Source organism: Dreissena polymorpha, chromosome 3 (genome assembly GCF_020536995.1).
Source record: "Dreissena polymorpha isolate Duluth1 chromosome 3, UMN_Dpol_1.0, whole genome shotgun sequence".
NCBI lineage: Eukaryota > Metazoa > Mollusca > Bivalvia > Myida > Dreissenidae > Dreissena > Dreissena polymorpha.
The window spans coordinates 59,029,623-59,045,823 of record NC_068357.1 but is presented as its reverse complement, the minus strand read 5'-3'; the positions used below and the strand labels follow the sequence as shown (position 1 = coordinate 59,045,823).

The following is a 16,201-nucleotide window of genomic DNA, read 5'->3' as shown; positions in this document are numbered from 1 at the left end:
AAGAAATAAGGGCTAAACCAAGAAAAATTTAAGAGAATTGATACTAAGGGGGATTGTTTTATTCGTCCATAGCGCGTACTCGTAATTTATAGTGTTGTTCACTGTTTATTGATATTGTTAAAGTAGATTTTAATTACAATAAATAAGGGCTAAACCAATACAGCATGGGAACCAACACTATACATTGATCGTTAACAGACATTAGTACGGGTAATAAATGATTGCAATTAGAGTAATATATTATCTATACATAGCTTTAACAAGCTCATTTCAATTTATTTGAGTTGACTCTCGGTTTTGCTCGAGCGGGAGTTTCGACGCTCTCGGAATATGATTTTTTTGGCCACGGCTTGTCTAGCCAGTCTTTGAAATCTGAGTGGTTTATTTGCGTGGCATGCTCATTTCCTTTAAACAGCGCGAACATTTTTCCCTCGAATGACCACGCCCGTTGGACGACGCTAGGTTGCTTGAGGCGGACGGACGCCAGCACTTCTGTATTTAGTTTTGTGAGATCTTCGTTCACAAAGATGCCAGACCCTTTGAATTGTTTTGCATTACGGAGAATGTCTATCTTGGTTTGTCGTCTGACAAATCTTACGATCATAGGCCGATTCATATTTGGTTTATATTTTCCAAGCCTGTGGGCTATGTCTATATCGAAGGGCTGAATGGGGATACCCAAGTGCGCATTTACGAGGGAGACGACTTTGTTTGTCACCGCCACCGATGATTGACGGTCCTGATCTTCTGGAACACCGGTAATTCTAACGTTGTTTCGGCGACTATACTGCGTTCCACAAACTTGATACTGCAGACTGCACAAGCTAATCTGGGACGACACTTTACACGCATGCATCAAGCCCCATATTGCAGACTGCACAAGCTAATCTGGGACGACACTTAACACGCATAGTAATCTGGGACGACAATTGACACGCATGCATCAAGCCCCATATTGCAGACTGTACAAGCTAATCTGGGATGACACTTTAAACGCATGCATCAAGCCCCATATTGCAGACTGTACAAGCCAATCTGGGACGACACCTTACACGCATGCATCAAGCCCCATATTGCAGACTGCACAAACTAATCTGGGACGACACTTTACACGCATGCATCAAGCCCCATATTGCAGACTGCACAAGCTAATCTGGGACGACACTTTACACGCATGCATCAAGCCCCATATTACAGACTGCATAAGCTAATATGGGACGACTCTTTACACGCATGCATCAAGCCCCATATTGCAGACTGCACAAGCTAATCTGGGACGACCCTTTACACGCATGCATCAAGCCCCATATTGCAGACTGCACAAGCTAATCTGTGACGGCAATTTAAACGCATGCATCAAGCCCCATATTGCAGACTGTACAAGCTAAATCTGGGACGACACTTTACACGCATGCATCAAGCCCCATATTGCAGACTGCATAAGCTAATATGGGACGACTCTTTACACGCATGCATCAAGCCCGATATTGCAGACTGCACAAGCTAATCTGGGACGACCCTTTACACGCATGCATCAAGCCCCATATTGCAGACTGCACAAGCTAATCTGTGACGGCAATTTAAACGCATGAATCAAGCCCCATATTGCAGACTGTACAAGCTAATCTGGGACGACAGTTTACACGCATGCATCAAGCCCCATATTGCAGACTGCACAAGTTAATCTTGGACGACACTTAACACGCATGCATCAAGCCCCATATTGCAGACTGCACAAGCTCATCTGGGACGACACTTTACACGCATGCTAATCTGGGACGATTCTTTACACGCATGCATCAAGCCCCATATTGCAGACTGCACAAGCTTATGTGGTACGACACTTTACACGCATGCATCAAGCCCCATATTGCAGACTGCACAAGTTAATCTTGGACGACACTTAACACGCATGCATCAAGCCCCATATTGCAGACTGCACAAGCTCATCTGGGACGACACTTTACACGCATGCTAATCTGGGACGATTCTTTACACGCATGCATCAAGCCCCATATTGCAGACTGCACAAGCTTATGTGGTACGACATTTTACACGCATGCATCAAGCCCCATATTGCAGACTGCACAAGCTTATCTGGGACGACACTTTACACGCATGCATCAAGTCCCATCTTGCAGACTGCATAAGCTAATCTGTGACGACACTTTACAAGCATGCATCAAGCCCCATATTGCATACTGCACAAGCTAATCTGTGACAACAATTTACACGCATGTATCAAGCCCCATATTGAAGACTGCACAAGCTAATTTGGGACGACACTTTACACGCATGCATGAAGTCCCACATTGCAGACTGCACAAGCTAATCTGGGACGACCCTTTACGACTCTCGGTTTTGCTATACAAGTGCATTTTTAGTGCATCTTCATAAAAAAGAGCAACACTATAGCAAATAACTGAAGTTAAAGGACAGAGATATAGTGTTTATTAGGAAGATTGTACTGAATTATTTTTTATCTTCGCGTAATGTTAATGGCCTAATTGTTGCACTTTGTCTGCTCATAAAATATGTGAATCAGTAGAACAGCTTTTAAAAGGGCAAGTACAACTAAATAAGGCTGTGTGTAACTTATAAAGAATATTGAAAGTGTCAAAAATATTATGTGGGCTTGTCCGCATCAATTATATCTCCTCAACATAAAAAACAAGCTATATGTTTGTGAAACACTATGTCCCCATATATTTGACCTTTGACCTTGACCTTTCACCGCTCAAAATGTGCATGAGATACACATGCATGCCAAATACGAAGTTGCTATCTTCAATATTGCAATAGTTATGGCAAATGTTAAAGTTTGACGCAAACTAACAAACACACAAACAAACCAACCAACAGACAGGGAAAAAAAACAATATGTTCCCCACTATAGTGGTGGGGGACATAATAAGTATTTGAACTTTCTTATACTGATATTTAACCCAAATACAATTAATGTCTCACATTGACTATTAACATAATTTTGGAAGGCAATTAAAATAATATTTATAATAGTATTATTATTTGCTAACACCATTTAGCATGTTATATTGAAATATTCACATTTAAATATAATATGCTAAGGGTGCTGTGTATTATTCAATAAATATTATGGTGTTCAAATGCCTTATCAGTGGATATTTCTCAGATAGAGTATGGCTGACACAGTATGGTATCAGATAAGAGATTAGTCCTCCCCGATTTAAGTCAAATGTGCATCATAAACATTAATCCCTATTAGTCCTCCATCTAAGCCTAACAAAGGGGTGTTGATAGACTTTTGATTGGTTCAGGCACCATCTATTTGAAAACGAGCGACTTTTGATTGGTTGAAGCACAGGAAGTTATATTTTGAAAACAAGCAGGTTTCAGCAACTGACTTTGTGCTAAATTCTTGATTATAATTGAGCAACATTAAGACTTATAATTCTAGTGTAAATTGTCTTGAAATACTTTCAGCGTGAAGTATTATGTGATGTTAACAATGTGTATTTACTACAATGTGTAAATCAACAATAAGTTTGTTGCAAAGGGGATTCAAAGTGGGTGGTAAAAGTGATATGGTCTCATAGTTCAGCAACAGCCTGTTTGTTTGGAATACTGAAGAACAGTTGTAACAGGTTTGTATTTTCATTTCTGCATCCCTTTTTTATTTTGTTTATTGAATTAATTATGATCATTATCATATTTATGTATTGTCACTGGGAAATGTAAATGGATAAGTACCTTAAATGTAATGCAATTTTAAGGAAAACCAACACCATTTGAATTATAATGGCTGTATTTTATGGTTATTGTCATCTAAAATGTTATTTATACCTATTTCTGGTTATTAATGAACATATTCCCCCCCTCCCCCCCAATATTAAATGAGAACTTAAATATTTTAAATTTGAAGGATACACCCAAAGGTGAAATTTACATTAATCGGAAGATCCTTTGGAAAGAATGTGCATCTTCGCCTGCCAAAAAAGGGACCAAAAGGGGATTACCTGATGTATGGCCTTTTATACCAGGTTTTACCCTGCAGGCCAACTTGAGGAGAACAGAAGTAGGAAAACCGCGCCCTGTCCTTGACCAAGAAAAGCTGGATTTGTTGAGAGGTAAAAACTATACAGGTTATTGCATTTTAAAGGCGTCACACTTCCGACCAGTCCACACAGCCTAATGAGACCACGTATCTTGGTAGATTTTCAAACAGTATTTTCAATCAAACCAAATTTCTTTTAATTGTTTATGAAAAGCTTTAAGTCACATGTGATCACAGGATTAAAATTGTACAAAAAACAACAACAAGCAAACAAACGTGTTTTGATTTTAATTTATAATTTTTATAGCAACAAGATTACCATAATAGCAATATTTAACACTTACATTACAAAATATCTTTCAGGAGCTGATCTCAAATGAGATCATGCACTAGACACGCCTTGCAAAGGCCATGACAGTAGTTTTCAGACCTGATCAGCTGGTGAACTGCTCTATGAATGGTGGTTCATCCACTCCTAAGAGGGAGATTCGCGAGGGTGTCCGGATTGCTGAACGCTGCGCCATAGTTGGTATGATTCTTTTTTGGGGGGAAAAGGGGGATTTAAATATATAAGTGTCTTATTGCTTCCATATCCATTTTGAAACAAACATAATGTAATTAATTCAAATTTGACATCACATAATCTGTTCTGCGTTAATTTAATGCTACTGCTATAATTTAAGAGTTACAAAAAATTGTGTTTGTGTATAAAAAAAGTTTTGGAGAATTTAACACAGACGACCTTTTAGAAGGAGTATCTCATGGGGCAGCTTTCGTGGACGAGGTGGATATGGCCAATCCCCAAGTGGAAAATAGATCGGTGGTAGGTAAAACACAGATCTTTATTGATTCATGGAGAAGATTAACCTCAGAAAAAATGGGGTTTAGATACTGTCAGTGCCTTTTGGAATTCCTTTTATAGATGAACAGCGTAAGATTGTGGACGAAGAAGTTCAGACCTTGATAGAAATAGGGGCTATTGTTGAAACTAAACACGAACCGAATGAGTTTATTTCTACACTGTTTATTGTTCCAAAACGAAACGGGAAATATCGAGCTGTAATAAATTTAAAGTTTTTAAATGAGTTTGTTCAATACAATCATTTTAAACAAGATACCTTCAGGGTGGTTCTTGATTTATTGCAAAAAGATAATTTGTTGATTTTTGTTGATATGGAGCAAGCTTATTTTTATATACAAATACATGCGCAGAGTCAAAAGTCTTTTAAATTTTATTGGAATGGCCATTTATATAAATGTGTGTGTTTGTGTTCGTACTATATTGATGACTCTTTTACAATGGATAAAAGAGGTTTGCAAAAACAATTATGAAACAGTTGTCCATATTCTTACATCACTGGGATTTTCTATCAATGACAAGAAATCTGTTTTAGTTCCCACACAAAGAATAGCGTTTTTGGGGTTTGTAATAGACACTGTCCTTTTCAGAGTATTTTTAACAAAAGAAAAGTTGGAGAAAATACGTAAACAAGCTGAAAAGTTGTTAAAAACATTATTAGTCGTTGTAAGACATTAAGCGTCTTTTATTGGGTTGTCAATTAATGCATTTAATGCAGTGTTAGAAGCGCCTTTTTATTATAGATCTTTAGAAAGAGACAAGCTTACTGGCTTGGGTTCAGACTCAAACTTTAATTATTATGTGTATTCAGTGGTCAATATCATCCAGAAGTGACATTATCTGGTGGCTTAACAATGTGCGAGACAAAAATGGTAAAAGCATAAAACCCAAACTCATTTCTTGTCATTACAAGACTGATGCTTTTCTTCAACGTTGGGGTGGTGTGAATACCCAAAATAATAAATATTCTAATGGCAGATGGACGGCAGATGAAATGCAATTATCCATAAATATTTTGGAACTGATGGCTATTTTTAATGTCTTGCAATCCCTATATTTAGACTATTGTAAGGAACATATTGAAATCCAATCAGATAATGTTACCGCCATCAAGTATATTAATGATATGGGTGGAATGACATGCAGTGTTATGGACTCTATAGCCAGGAATATGTTACAGCCGTTCATATACCAGGTGTCAAAAATGTTGAAGCTGATTTTTATTCCAAGAATTTTTCTTATTCATCAGAATGAATGTTTAAAGAAACAGGTTTTTTAAAGAATTTGCTGTCAGTTTTTTACATCATCGATTGATCTATTTGCATCAAGGTTAAACAAGCACACAGAGTTATTTTTGTCATAGTTTCAAGAACCAGGTGCAAAATTTGCTAGTGCCTTTCAGATATCATGGTAAGATACTTAACAATATTTTTTCCACCATTTTCATTAGTAGGAAAGGTAACCTGCAAACTTAAAGAAAATGCTGTGGAAAGAGCAATTGTTATATTTCCTTTATGGCGGACACAGCCTTGGTTTCCTTGTTTAATGGAAATTATTTCTGATTTACTGGTCAGACTGCTAAGTCATCGAGACATCCTGACATTACCACACAATGGACAAGTTCACCCGTTGTCAAAGAGACTCGACTTGGTCGCGACAGTTGCATCGGGGAGGCCCTCCGTTGTAGAGGACTTTCGTCAGAGGCTACAACCATCATCTTGGCTGCTTGGAGAAGAGGAACTCTCAAACAGTATGATACTGCATGGCGGAAGTGGATGTCTTGGCGTTTGTGCAAGGAAACTTCTCCCTTTAACTCATCTGAAGTAACTGTACTTCAATACTTGGAGCATTTAAGGTCTATGAACAAGTCATACTCTGTGTTGAACACTTATGAAGCGATGTTAATGCAAACTTTACCCTTTTTGGAAACAAGTGGTTTAAAGACTGTTTTTTATTCAGAAATGTATGAAGGGAGTTTTTCATTCTCGTCCTCCAGTACATAGGAACCAGTTTGTGTGGGATGTTACTCTTGTTTTGAATTTTTTAAAGTCTTTGACTCCATTGTGTAACTTATCATTTAAAATGTTAACTTTTAAAGTGGTGGCACTTTTGGCATTAGGACATGCACCTAGAGCTCAAACTTTTCTATGGATTTGTCTTGTATGAAAAAATAAGGGGATTCACTTATTTGTGTGTTTCCTAATTTATTGAAAACTACCAAGTTAGGTAGACCTTATGATATGAAGATTGAACATTTTAATGATGAAAAATTATGCATTTTGCATTCTTTGTTGTTTTATATAAGAGTTAAGAAACCACTTAAGAAATCTTCAAAATTGCTCTTTTCTTATGTGACTTATAAAGCATTTACATCTAGTACTATTGCTAGAAAACTAAAGAATGTGTTGGACCTTTCAGGTATAAAAACAGTGTGTTTTTAAAGTAATGTTTAATTAAATATTACGACGGGCTTGTTCTCTGTGTATGAATACTTCATTATTGTTACAGTGATGCCAATAATTGTGGTTGTTTGTCTACATATGTTAAGTTTCTTTTTAAATTTTGTTGATATTTACATGTATCCTACAAATTTGATATACAATGACATTTGGGGAAATAAATGTATTTTTTTCGCATACGATACTGTTCAGTATTCGTTTTGATTTGTTTTTTTTAACTGAGTATATGTTCTAACTGTAATTTATGCAGGCGTTTTTTTGTCTCTAAAGATGCTAATTTATTCATGTGAAGCTGAAGGCTATACGAAAATAATGTCCCCTCAACCAAGCTTTAGTGAGGGATGAAGGGGCATTATTGGAGTATAGCTGGAGGCTGAACATGTAAAAACCCACCCCTTTTTCATACCCTATGGATCCCCTCCCATGATGTGGGTATTTAAAGAAACGACTAGCTTTAAACTTATGAGAATTGTGGTTGATAACGTCAGAGGTTTCGCTTAATTGAATGATTTTAAATCGGTTAAACCGGTTCTGTAAAGAGCGAGTCGCTAGAACGATATGCTACAACGATATTTATAGGTGCTCAGCCTCCGGCTATACTCCAATAATGCCCTTTCATCCCTCACTCAAGCTTGGATGAGGGGACATATTATACATGTATACACATTCTGACCATGTTTTCTACAGATTGAGTCATACATGTGGGAACTTGAGCGTAACTACTTTTATAAGATTTTACTTAGTGATCTAGTTGTGAGATGTACGTGATCCAGATTCAAATCAAGCCTTGATGTTACGAAGATTTACAATATGTCCAAGATTCATTCAGATTGATTCATAAATGTGGCCTCTATGGTTGTTACAGGTTTAACTATGAGTTGACCCTGTGACCTAGTTTTTATGCAAGTAATCCATATTTGAGCTCAACCGGAACATGTAAAGATGAACATTATACCTTAAACAGTTTCATTTAGATTGATAAACACGTTTTGGTCTAAAGTGGTGACAATTTTTGCCTAAGAATCGACCTTGTGAACTAGTTTGTTCACGCTTACAGATTTAAACCGGGCATAGAGAATGTAAAAATAAACATTCTGACAAAGTTTCTTAACGATTACTTAATACCTGTGGCATCTAGAGATTTGACATGGTGACATAATTTTCAGACGCACGTGTTCAAGAATCGACATCTGTCTACAAGTGCTCCATTTTAAATTTCCGCGGTCATAAACTTCATTCGAAATGTGTCTTAAAAATCCAACGATAATCGATTACAACTTACTGTAGTGTTGAAAGGGAGACAAGTGGATCTACTTGTAGATCTGTGTAAAGTTGTAACATTAAGTCACGTGAAAAGAAGCGAGCTAAAATCTATGCACATAGAAAGAAGTAGAGTTGATAATGGGAAGATGTCCTTTAAACACAACCAGAATCCATTGTCTGAGGATTATGTCAATATAAAACGCAGATTTCTAACATCTCACCGACCCCAGGGTCAACATTTTAATGCGTTTTTCGAAGTTGAAGCATTTTTTTCATGTTTCAAAAAAAGTTGTTGGCCCGGGCCTGCTGTGCCTAATAGCAGCTTCGCCCCTGATTTTGACAGAGTTTGCAAAATACAAATTCTAATAAAGCTTCTCCAAATTTAATTTTTAAGTTTTTCAGGCTAAACATTTTGACAAAGTTTCTCCGTATAAACATTCTGACCAAATTTCATTACTTTTGGATGAAATATGTTGTCTCTAGAGTAAAAACAAGCTAAATGGTAAAGATGCACACCGCACGCCAAACGCTGGATATATGGAGATCACACTTGGTCACCTTGAGCAATTCTTGCTTAGTTGAGCTTAAAATAAATGTTGATGCGCTTTTGATTTTCATATTAAATATCATTTGACTGGAATCATTAAATTGATATTGTGGGCATTTTTCACTGTTGAACAAAATTGTGTCTTTGTGTCGAATGAACAAATCTGCATGAAAACTACATTTAGACTCACATCGTACATCAAATCATTTCTGTCGTCAGTTGTCAAAACACCTATATACTGTTTGATTCCCATAATGTCGCTTTAATGTTATCACCATTTTTATACGTTTGATTCTTAATATTTAATCACCTAAACTTGTTTCATTAGTAATTCAATTTTACAGTACTGCCCCATTAATATTTTTATTTTACTGTACTGCCCCTGGATTTTGTTCACGTCATCGTGTCTTCGCTTGTCAATTACGTCATAAAATACTCTTTCTCTGTTCCTGGCTACATTGACTTTTGTGACGTCATACAACTTTCACAGTTGTATTCAACATGCATAGGTCATTGGGTTTATAGCGTTAATTTTTCATTTTATTTTCTCTTTGACAGGCGTTTCTTGTTTGATTTATTTTTAAGCAGTCACATAAACATCCAAGCAATATAATATGGAACTTTTACACCCATTATTACTTCTTCTTCCTGTATGTGCGCGATGATGATCTGAAATATTAACTTCATGACGCTATATTCTAAAATCTTTTTCTATAAGGAAGGAATGTAGTTGATACTTGTTTGTAGTTTCATTTCATCGTGCCTCAAAAAGATGTAACTCTGTTGCTCTGGTATCTTTCCTACTATTGAGTAATTAAATGGTAATAAAATTGAATGCGTTTTAATTCCCTTTTATGATTGTTTAATTTGAGTTACAATGCTATGAGGTTAAATTTTATTTACACGTAAATGTATCATGAATATTGCTGGGCCAAGTGTGAGGTTGAGCGCTCTTGACCGGTTTAAACCCCCAATGCTTTACATTGACCGTTCCAAGGCGGTGACCCCAGCTTTATTCATTTATGTGTTTTGTATGTTGTTTTGTATTGTGCTGTTTTGTGCTGTTTTGTACTGTTCTTGCAATTTGTCACTTGCCTTAAATAAAGGACTAACTAATTGTGTATAATGAGAATTCAATACTGCTCCAGCAGCTGGAGTTTCACTTCTTTATATATTGTTTGTTTTCTCAAGGACAGTTTGTTCAGTATACTTACTAATATCGTAGGCATCATTCAGTGAACAGTAAATGAGGTCCCTCATTAAGAAATGTCAATCTGGGCCTACAACCTCGGTATACGTCAACCTCCTTATCGTGCATATTATTTTTGTCCAAAATAAACATTTCAACTATCAAAAATAAATACATAATCAGGACCAAAATAACTGCTAACGCGGAATACTCGTTTTATATAAACAATGTATTTGATATTATTTAAAACTCTTTAAATACTGTTACACAAAATCAAATGTGCATGAATGTATATATTACACTGACTTATAAAGTCAGAAATTTTATAGATAATAATAACCTTTTAATTATGAGGAGTATGCACAATTTTCTAAAGAGAAAATACACCATGTCCATTTCTGTTTAGTAATTGAGGTAGTGAGAAAAACAAACATTACTCAAATGACTACTTAACTATACAGTTACATAATAGCATAAAAACAGTCTGTATCTCATTCTCCTTTTGGAAATTTTAAAAATGTATTCTTTATTCAAACGAAATTTCCTATTACTACTGATTTTTTCGCCCCAGCAGTGCGTCACGTGAACACTTTTTATAATCATTAACAAAATGTTTCTAAATAATGCTTAGTCAAAACCTTCATGCTTAAAGTCCACCAAATGTACTATTTTAAGCTGCGCAAATCCATGAAAGGCATTCGGTTGTAATGTGATTCATTCATGTAATTCTATACTTGCCAGACTGTGATATGGTGGTAAATCCAACCCTTTACAATATATTCATCTTTGCATGCCCATGGAGGGTATTCAGTTGAAGGGTGATTCCTTCACTTTAAGTACTACATGTACAAGATTAAAGATTATGACATGATGATAAATCGAACGGTTCACACTTACAGCCCAACAACTTTATCATCTCCAGCTGCGTAAGTCTATAAAAGGCACGCAGTTGTAATGTGATTCCTTCACCACGAAGTTCTATACTTTCCAGATGGTGACACGATGATAAACCTAACGACTCACATTTACAGCCTATCAACTTTAACATCTTCAGCTGCGTAAGTCTATGAAAGGCATGGGGTTGTAATGTGATTCCTTCACCACGAAGCTCTATACTTTCCAGATTGTGATATGATGATAAGTCCAACGACTCACATTTACAGCCAACCAACACTAATTATATCAGCTGTACAAGTCCATGAAAGGCATTCGTTTGTAATGTGTTTCCTGCACAATAAAGGTCTAGAGTTTCCAGATTTTGATATGATAAGTCCGACGACTCTAATTTACAGCCATCCAACACTAATTCCTTCGTCCATAAAATACATTTGTTTGAAGCGTTATTCCTTCACCACGAAGCGCTATACTTTCCATATTGTGACATGATGATAAGTCCAACGACTCACATTTACAGCGCTACAACTTTAACATCTCCAGCTGCGCAAGTCCATGAAAGGCATGCGGTTGTAATGTGATTCCTTCACTACAAAGTTCTATACTTTCCAGATTGTGACACGATGATAAGTCTAACGACTCACATTTACAGCGCTCCAACTTTAACATCTTCAGCTGCGCAAGTCCATAAAAGGCAAGCGGTTGTAATGCGATCCCTCCACCATAAAGTTCTATACTTTCTAAATTGTGACACGATGATAAGTTTAACGACTCACATTTACAGTGCTTCAACTCTTACATCTTCAGCTGCGCAAGTCCATAAAAGGCAAGCGGTTGTAATGCGATTCCTTCACCATAAAGTTCTATACTTTCCAAATTGTGACACGATGATAAGTCTAACGACTCACATTTACAGTACTTCAACTCTAATATCTTCAGCTGCGCAAGTCCATAAAAGGCAAGCGGTTGTAATGCGATTCTTTCACCATAAAGTTCTATACTTTCCAAATTGTGACATGATAGGTCTAACGACTTACATATATAGCCCCACAACACCTTTAACATCTTCAGCTGTGCAAGTCCATGAAAGGCATTCGTTTGTAATGTGATTCTTTCACCATCAAGTTCTATCCTTATCAGATTGCGACATGATGATAAGTCCAACTGTTCACATTTACAGCCCTCCAAATCCAATATCTTCAGCTGTGCATGTCCATGCAAATCATTCGGTTGTAATGTGATTCCTTTCCCACGAAGTTCTATACTTTCCAGATTGTGACATGATGATACTTGTTTGTAGCGAGGTCCAACGACTCGCATATACAGCAATCCAACTCTAATTCCTTCAGCTGTGCACGTCCATAAAAGGCATTTGTGTGTAGCGTTATTCCTTGCCAACTTAGTTCTATAATTTCTAGATTGTGACACGATGTTAAGTCCAACTGTTCACATTTACAGCCCTCCAACTCTAATTCCTTTAGCTGGGCAAGTCTATGAAAGGCATGCGGTTGTAATGTGATTCATCCACCACTAAGTTCTATATTTTCCAGATTGTTACATGATGATAAGTCCAACAACTCACATTTACAGCCCTCCAGCCGTAATATCTTCAGCTGTGCAAGTCCATGAAAGGCATTCAGTTGTAATGTGATTCCTTCACCAAGAAGTATTATTCCTTCCAGATTGTGACATGATGATAAGTCCAACTGTTCACATTTACAGCCCTCCAACTCTAATATATATAGCTGCGCAAGTCCATGAAGGGCATTCAGTTGTAGCGTTATTCCTTCACCACGAAGTTTTATCCTTTCCAGATTGTGACATGATGATAAGTCCAACTGTTTTAATTTACAGCCCTCCAACTTTAAAATCTCTAGCTGCGAAAGCCCATGAAAGCCATTCGGTTGTAATGTGATTCCTTCACCACATAGTCCTATACTTTCCAGATTGTGATATGATGATAAATCCAACTGTTCACATTTACAGTCCACCAACTCTAATTCCTTCAGCTGTGCAAGTCCATGAAAGGCATTCCGTTGTAATGTGATTCCTCTACTAAGTTTATTTCTTTCCAGATTAAGACATGATGATAAATCCAACTGTTCACATTTACAGTCCACCAACTCTAATTCATTTAGCTGTGAAAGTCCATGAAAGGCATTCGGTTGTAATGTGATTCCTCTATCAAGTTTTATTCTTTTCAGATTAAGACATGATGATAATTCCAACTGTTCAAAGTTACAGCCCTCCAAATGTATTATCATCAGCTGTGCGAGTCCATGAAAAGCATTTTTTGTAGCGTTATTCCTTCACCATAAAGTTCTATACTTTCCAAATTGTGACATGATGAGAAGTCCAACGACTCATATTTACAGTTTTTCAACTTAAATACCTTCAGCTGCACCAGTCCATGAAAGGCATTCGGTTGTAATATGATTCTTTCACCACGAAGTACTATACGTTCCAGATTGTTACATGATGATAAGTCCAGCTGTTCACACTTACAGATAAACTCATTAAATATCTTCAGATGTGCAAGTCCATGAAATGAATTCAGTTGTAATGTGATTCCTTCACCATGAAGTATTATTCCTTCCAGATTGTGACATGAGGAGAAGTCCAACAACTCACATTTACCGCCATCAAACACAAATTTCTTCAGCTGTGCAAGTCCATGAAAGGCATTCAGTTGTAATGTGATTCCTTTACCTCGAAGTTCTATACTTTCAAGATTGTGACATGATGATAAGTCCAACGACTCACATTTACAGCAAACCAACACTAATTTCTTCAGCATTGCAAGTCCACGAAAGGCATTTGTTTGTAGCGTTATTCCTTCACCACAAAGTTCTATGCTTTCAAGATTGTGACATGATGATAAGTCCAACGACTCACATGTACAGCGCTCCAACTTTAACATCTTCAGCTGCGCAAGTCCATGAAAATCATATGGTTGTAATGTGATTCTTTCGCGACATGATGATAGGTCCCACGACCTCCACTTACAGTATACCGACTGTGATTGCTTCAGCTTGGCAAGTACATTAGGTTGCAATGTGACTCCTCCCGATAGTTGTAGGGTTTCAAGGTTGCATAAAGTAGACAAATCCAACCCAAGTTCCCCTTTCTTGCAATATAAAAGACGCTTTGCGTTTGACTTATTCATTTGCAAGATGCTAAGAAAAGATTTGAGTCTGACACCAGTTATCAAATCAAGTTGAAAAAGGAAGAATACACTTAGTTTAAGATCAATATCATTTGGATTCTTAACATTGACTTGAGCTTCGATAAACCCTGATATGTATAAGTCCAACAAATAGATCAATTCCTTAGATGCATCCTTAGATGTGTTAAAAATGCTGTCTATAGTGCGCGACAATTTATTAGCTGATGAAATATTTAAACCGCACAAAAAAGTAAATACCTGATTTTCAAAAATCGTGTCAGAATTTTGGGCCAAATATCTAGAAACTACCAGAAGAGCATCACTGTTTCCTGCTATGTGAACAGCAGCTAGAAATTCTTGAACACTTTTATGAATAAATGAATACGTTGAAGTAGGAAAGGCTCTACTAGCACATTTTCTTTCCGTTAGAACACCTGTTTTAAGGGCAATGTCTTTCTGTTCTTGTGTCAAGTATTTTGACAACTGTCGATCACTTATAACAAGAGATTGTTCCTGCTTCACTGTAAACAACATTAAAAATGCTGTTTTGGAAATGGCTTGCAAAAAATCTAGTTTTTGTTGAAGGTAACGTGTGTTTTGAAAGCACAGGAAGGGTGGCTGACAAAAAAAGCTATGCTCTTTACTTATCTTTTTAAAAAGACCGTCTATCAAAATAATGTAAAGCTCACAACGTGACCCTGTCAATCGCATTCCGTCAACCCAACAATTTACAATAAGCAAGAGCAACATCGGTGTCAACAGCAAATCATATAGTTAATTTTCTTCTACATAATCTTTCAATTCAATCGAGGTTTTGCATCCAAAGCTATCCAGGACTGAATCAACCAGCTCATATGGATCAATGACTCTTTTCAATTCAAATAAGCTGTCAATTTGAGATTTCTTAATGCGTTCATTGGTCAGTTTCCATGGCCTTGTTGTAGTCAAAATTGCACACTGGTTGTAACAGGAAACCATTATAGGCTGAGCTAATTTCCCTTGAGGATCCTTCCACTCGTCTAACCCGTCTTGTACCACCAAGCAAATTTCTTTTTGCATGATTTTACTCAGCATTTCATACGCGTCATGACGATTTGTATCAGAATAAACCAGGTCGATTATCTGTTCTTTGATCATTTTTGTCACATCACGTTCACAAGCAGAATCCCTCAAAGTAACGAATAAAACAAGTTTAAATTCTTGCAACATGCTCGCATCAACAAATGTTTTAGAGAGAGATGATAATGCTTCTCCTAGATTACACCAATCCAATACAAGTTTAGAAGCAAACGTTGATTTCCCCATGCCAGCTTCACCTTGCAAAAATATGCGCTTGTTTAGTTTTTCATTTCCACCTGTATACAATATTTCTTTGTACGTTGTAACTGGATGTTCAGTTTTATTCCCCTCATTGTTTTCAACTATTCTGCATATTGATGGGGCTGCATAGAGTTTATATAGAGATTTGTCGGCAGTAGGCAACAATGTTGATATAGACACATGACTCAGTGTGACTTTGTAATGCTGTTTTAATCGCCTCACAAAATCTGAAAATAAGACATATGGCATTAAATGATTTATAAGTAGCAGAAATGCAAGAAGTAGCAGATAAGTAATAATAGTCAGAGTAGAAGTAGCAGCACCAGCCAAAGAAGTAAATTTTGAAGTAGTATTCAAAATAAACGAAAAAGCAGCAGTATAGGAATATAAAGCAGTAGTGTTAGTAGAAGTAACACTACTAGTAGTAGACAAGAAGAAGTACTAGAAGACATAGAAGAATATGCAGCAGCA

At 36.8% G+C, this 16,201-nt stretch overlaps 1 protein-coding gene across 2 annotated transcripts in view; it reads right to left on the bottom strand.

Annotated features, from left to right (window-relative positions):
• Positions 1–12,552: 12,552 nt before the first annotated feature.
• LOC127875092 (uncharacterized) overlaps positions 12,553–16,201 on the bottom strand; it is a 25,347-nt gene continuing 21,698 nt past the window's right edge. For both annotated transcript variants that reach the window (XM_052419910.1, XM_052419911.1), the window contains one exon: positions 12,553–15,957. In XM_052419910.1, coding sequence (XP_052275870.1) covers positions 15,185–15,957 — 773 coding nt within the window. In that variant the 3' untranslated portion in view covers positions 12,553–15,184. The remainder of the gene's footprint in view (positions 15,958–16,201) is intronic.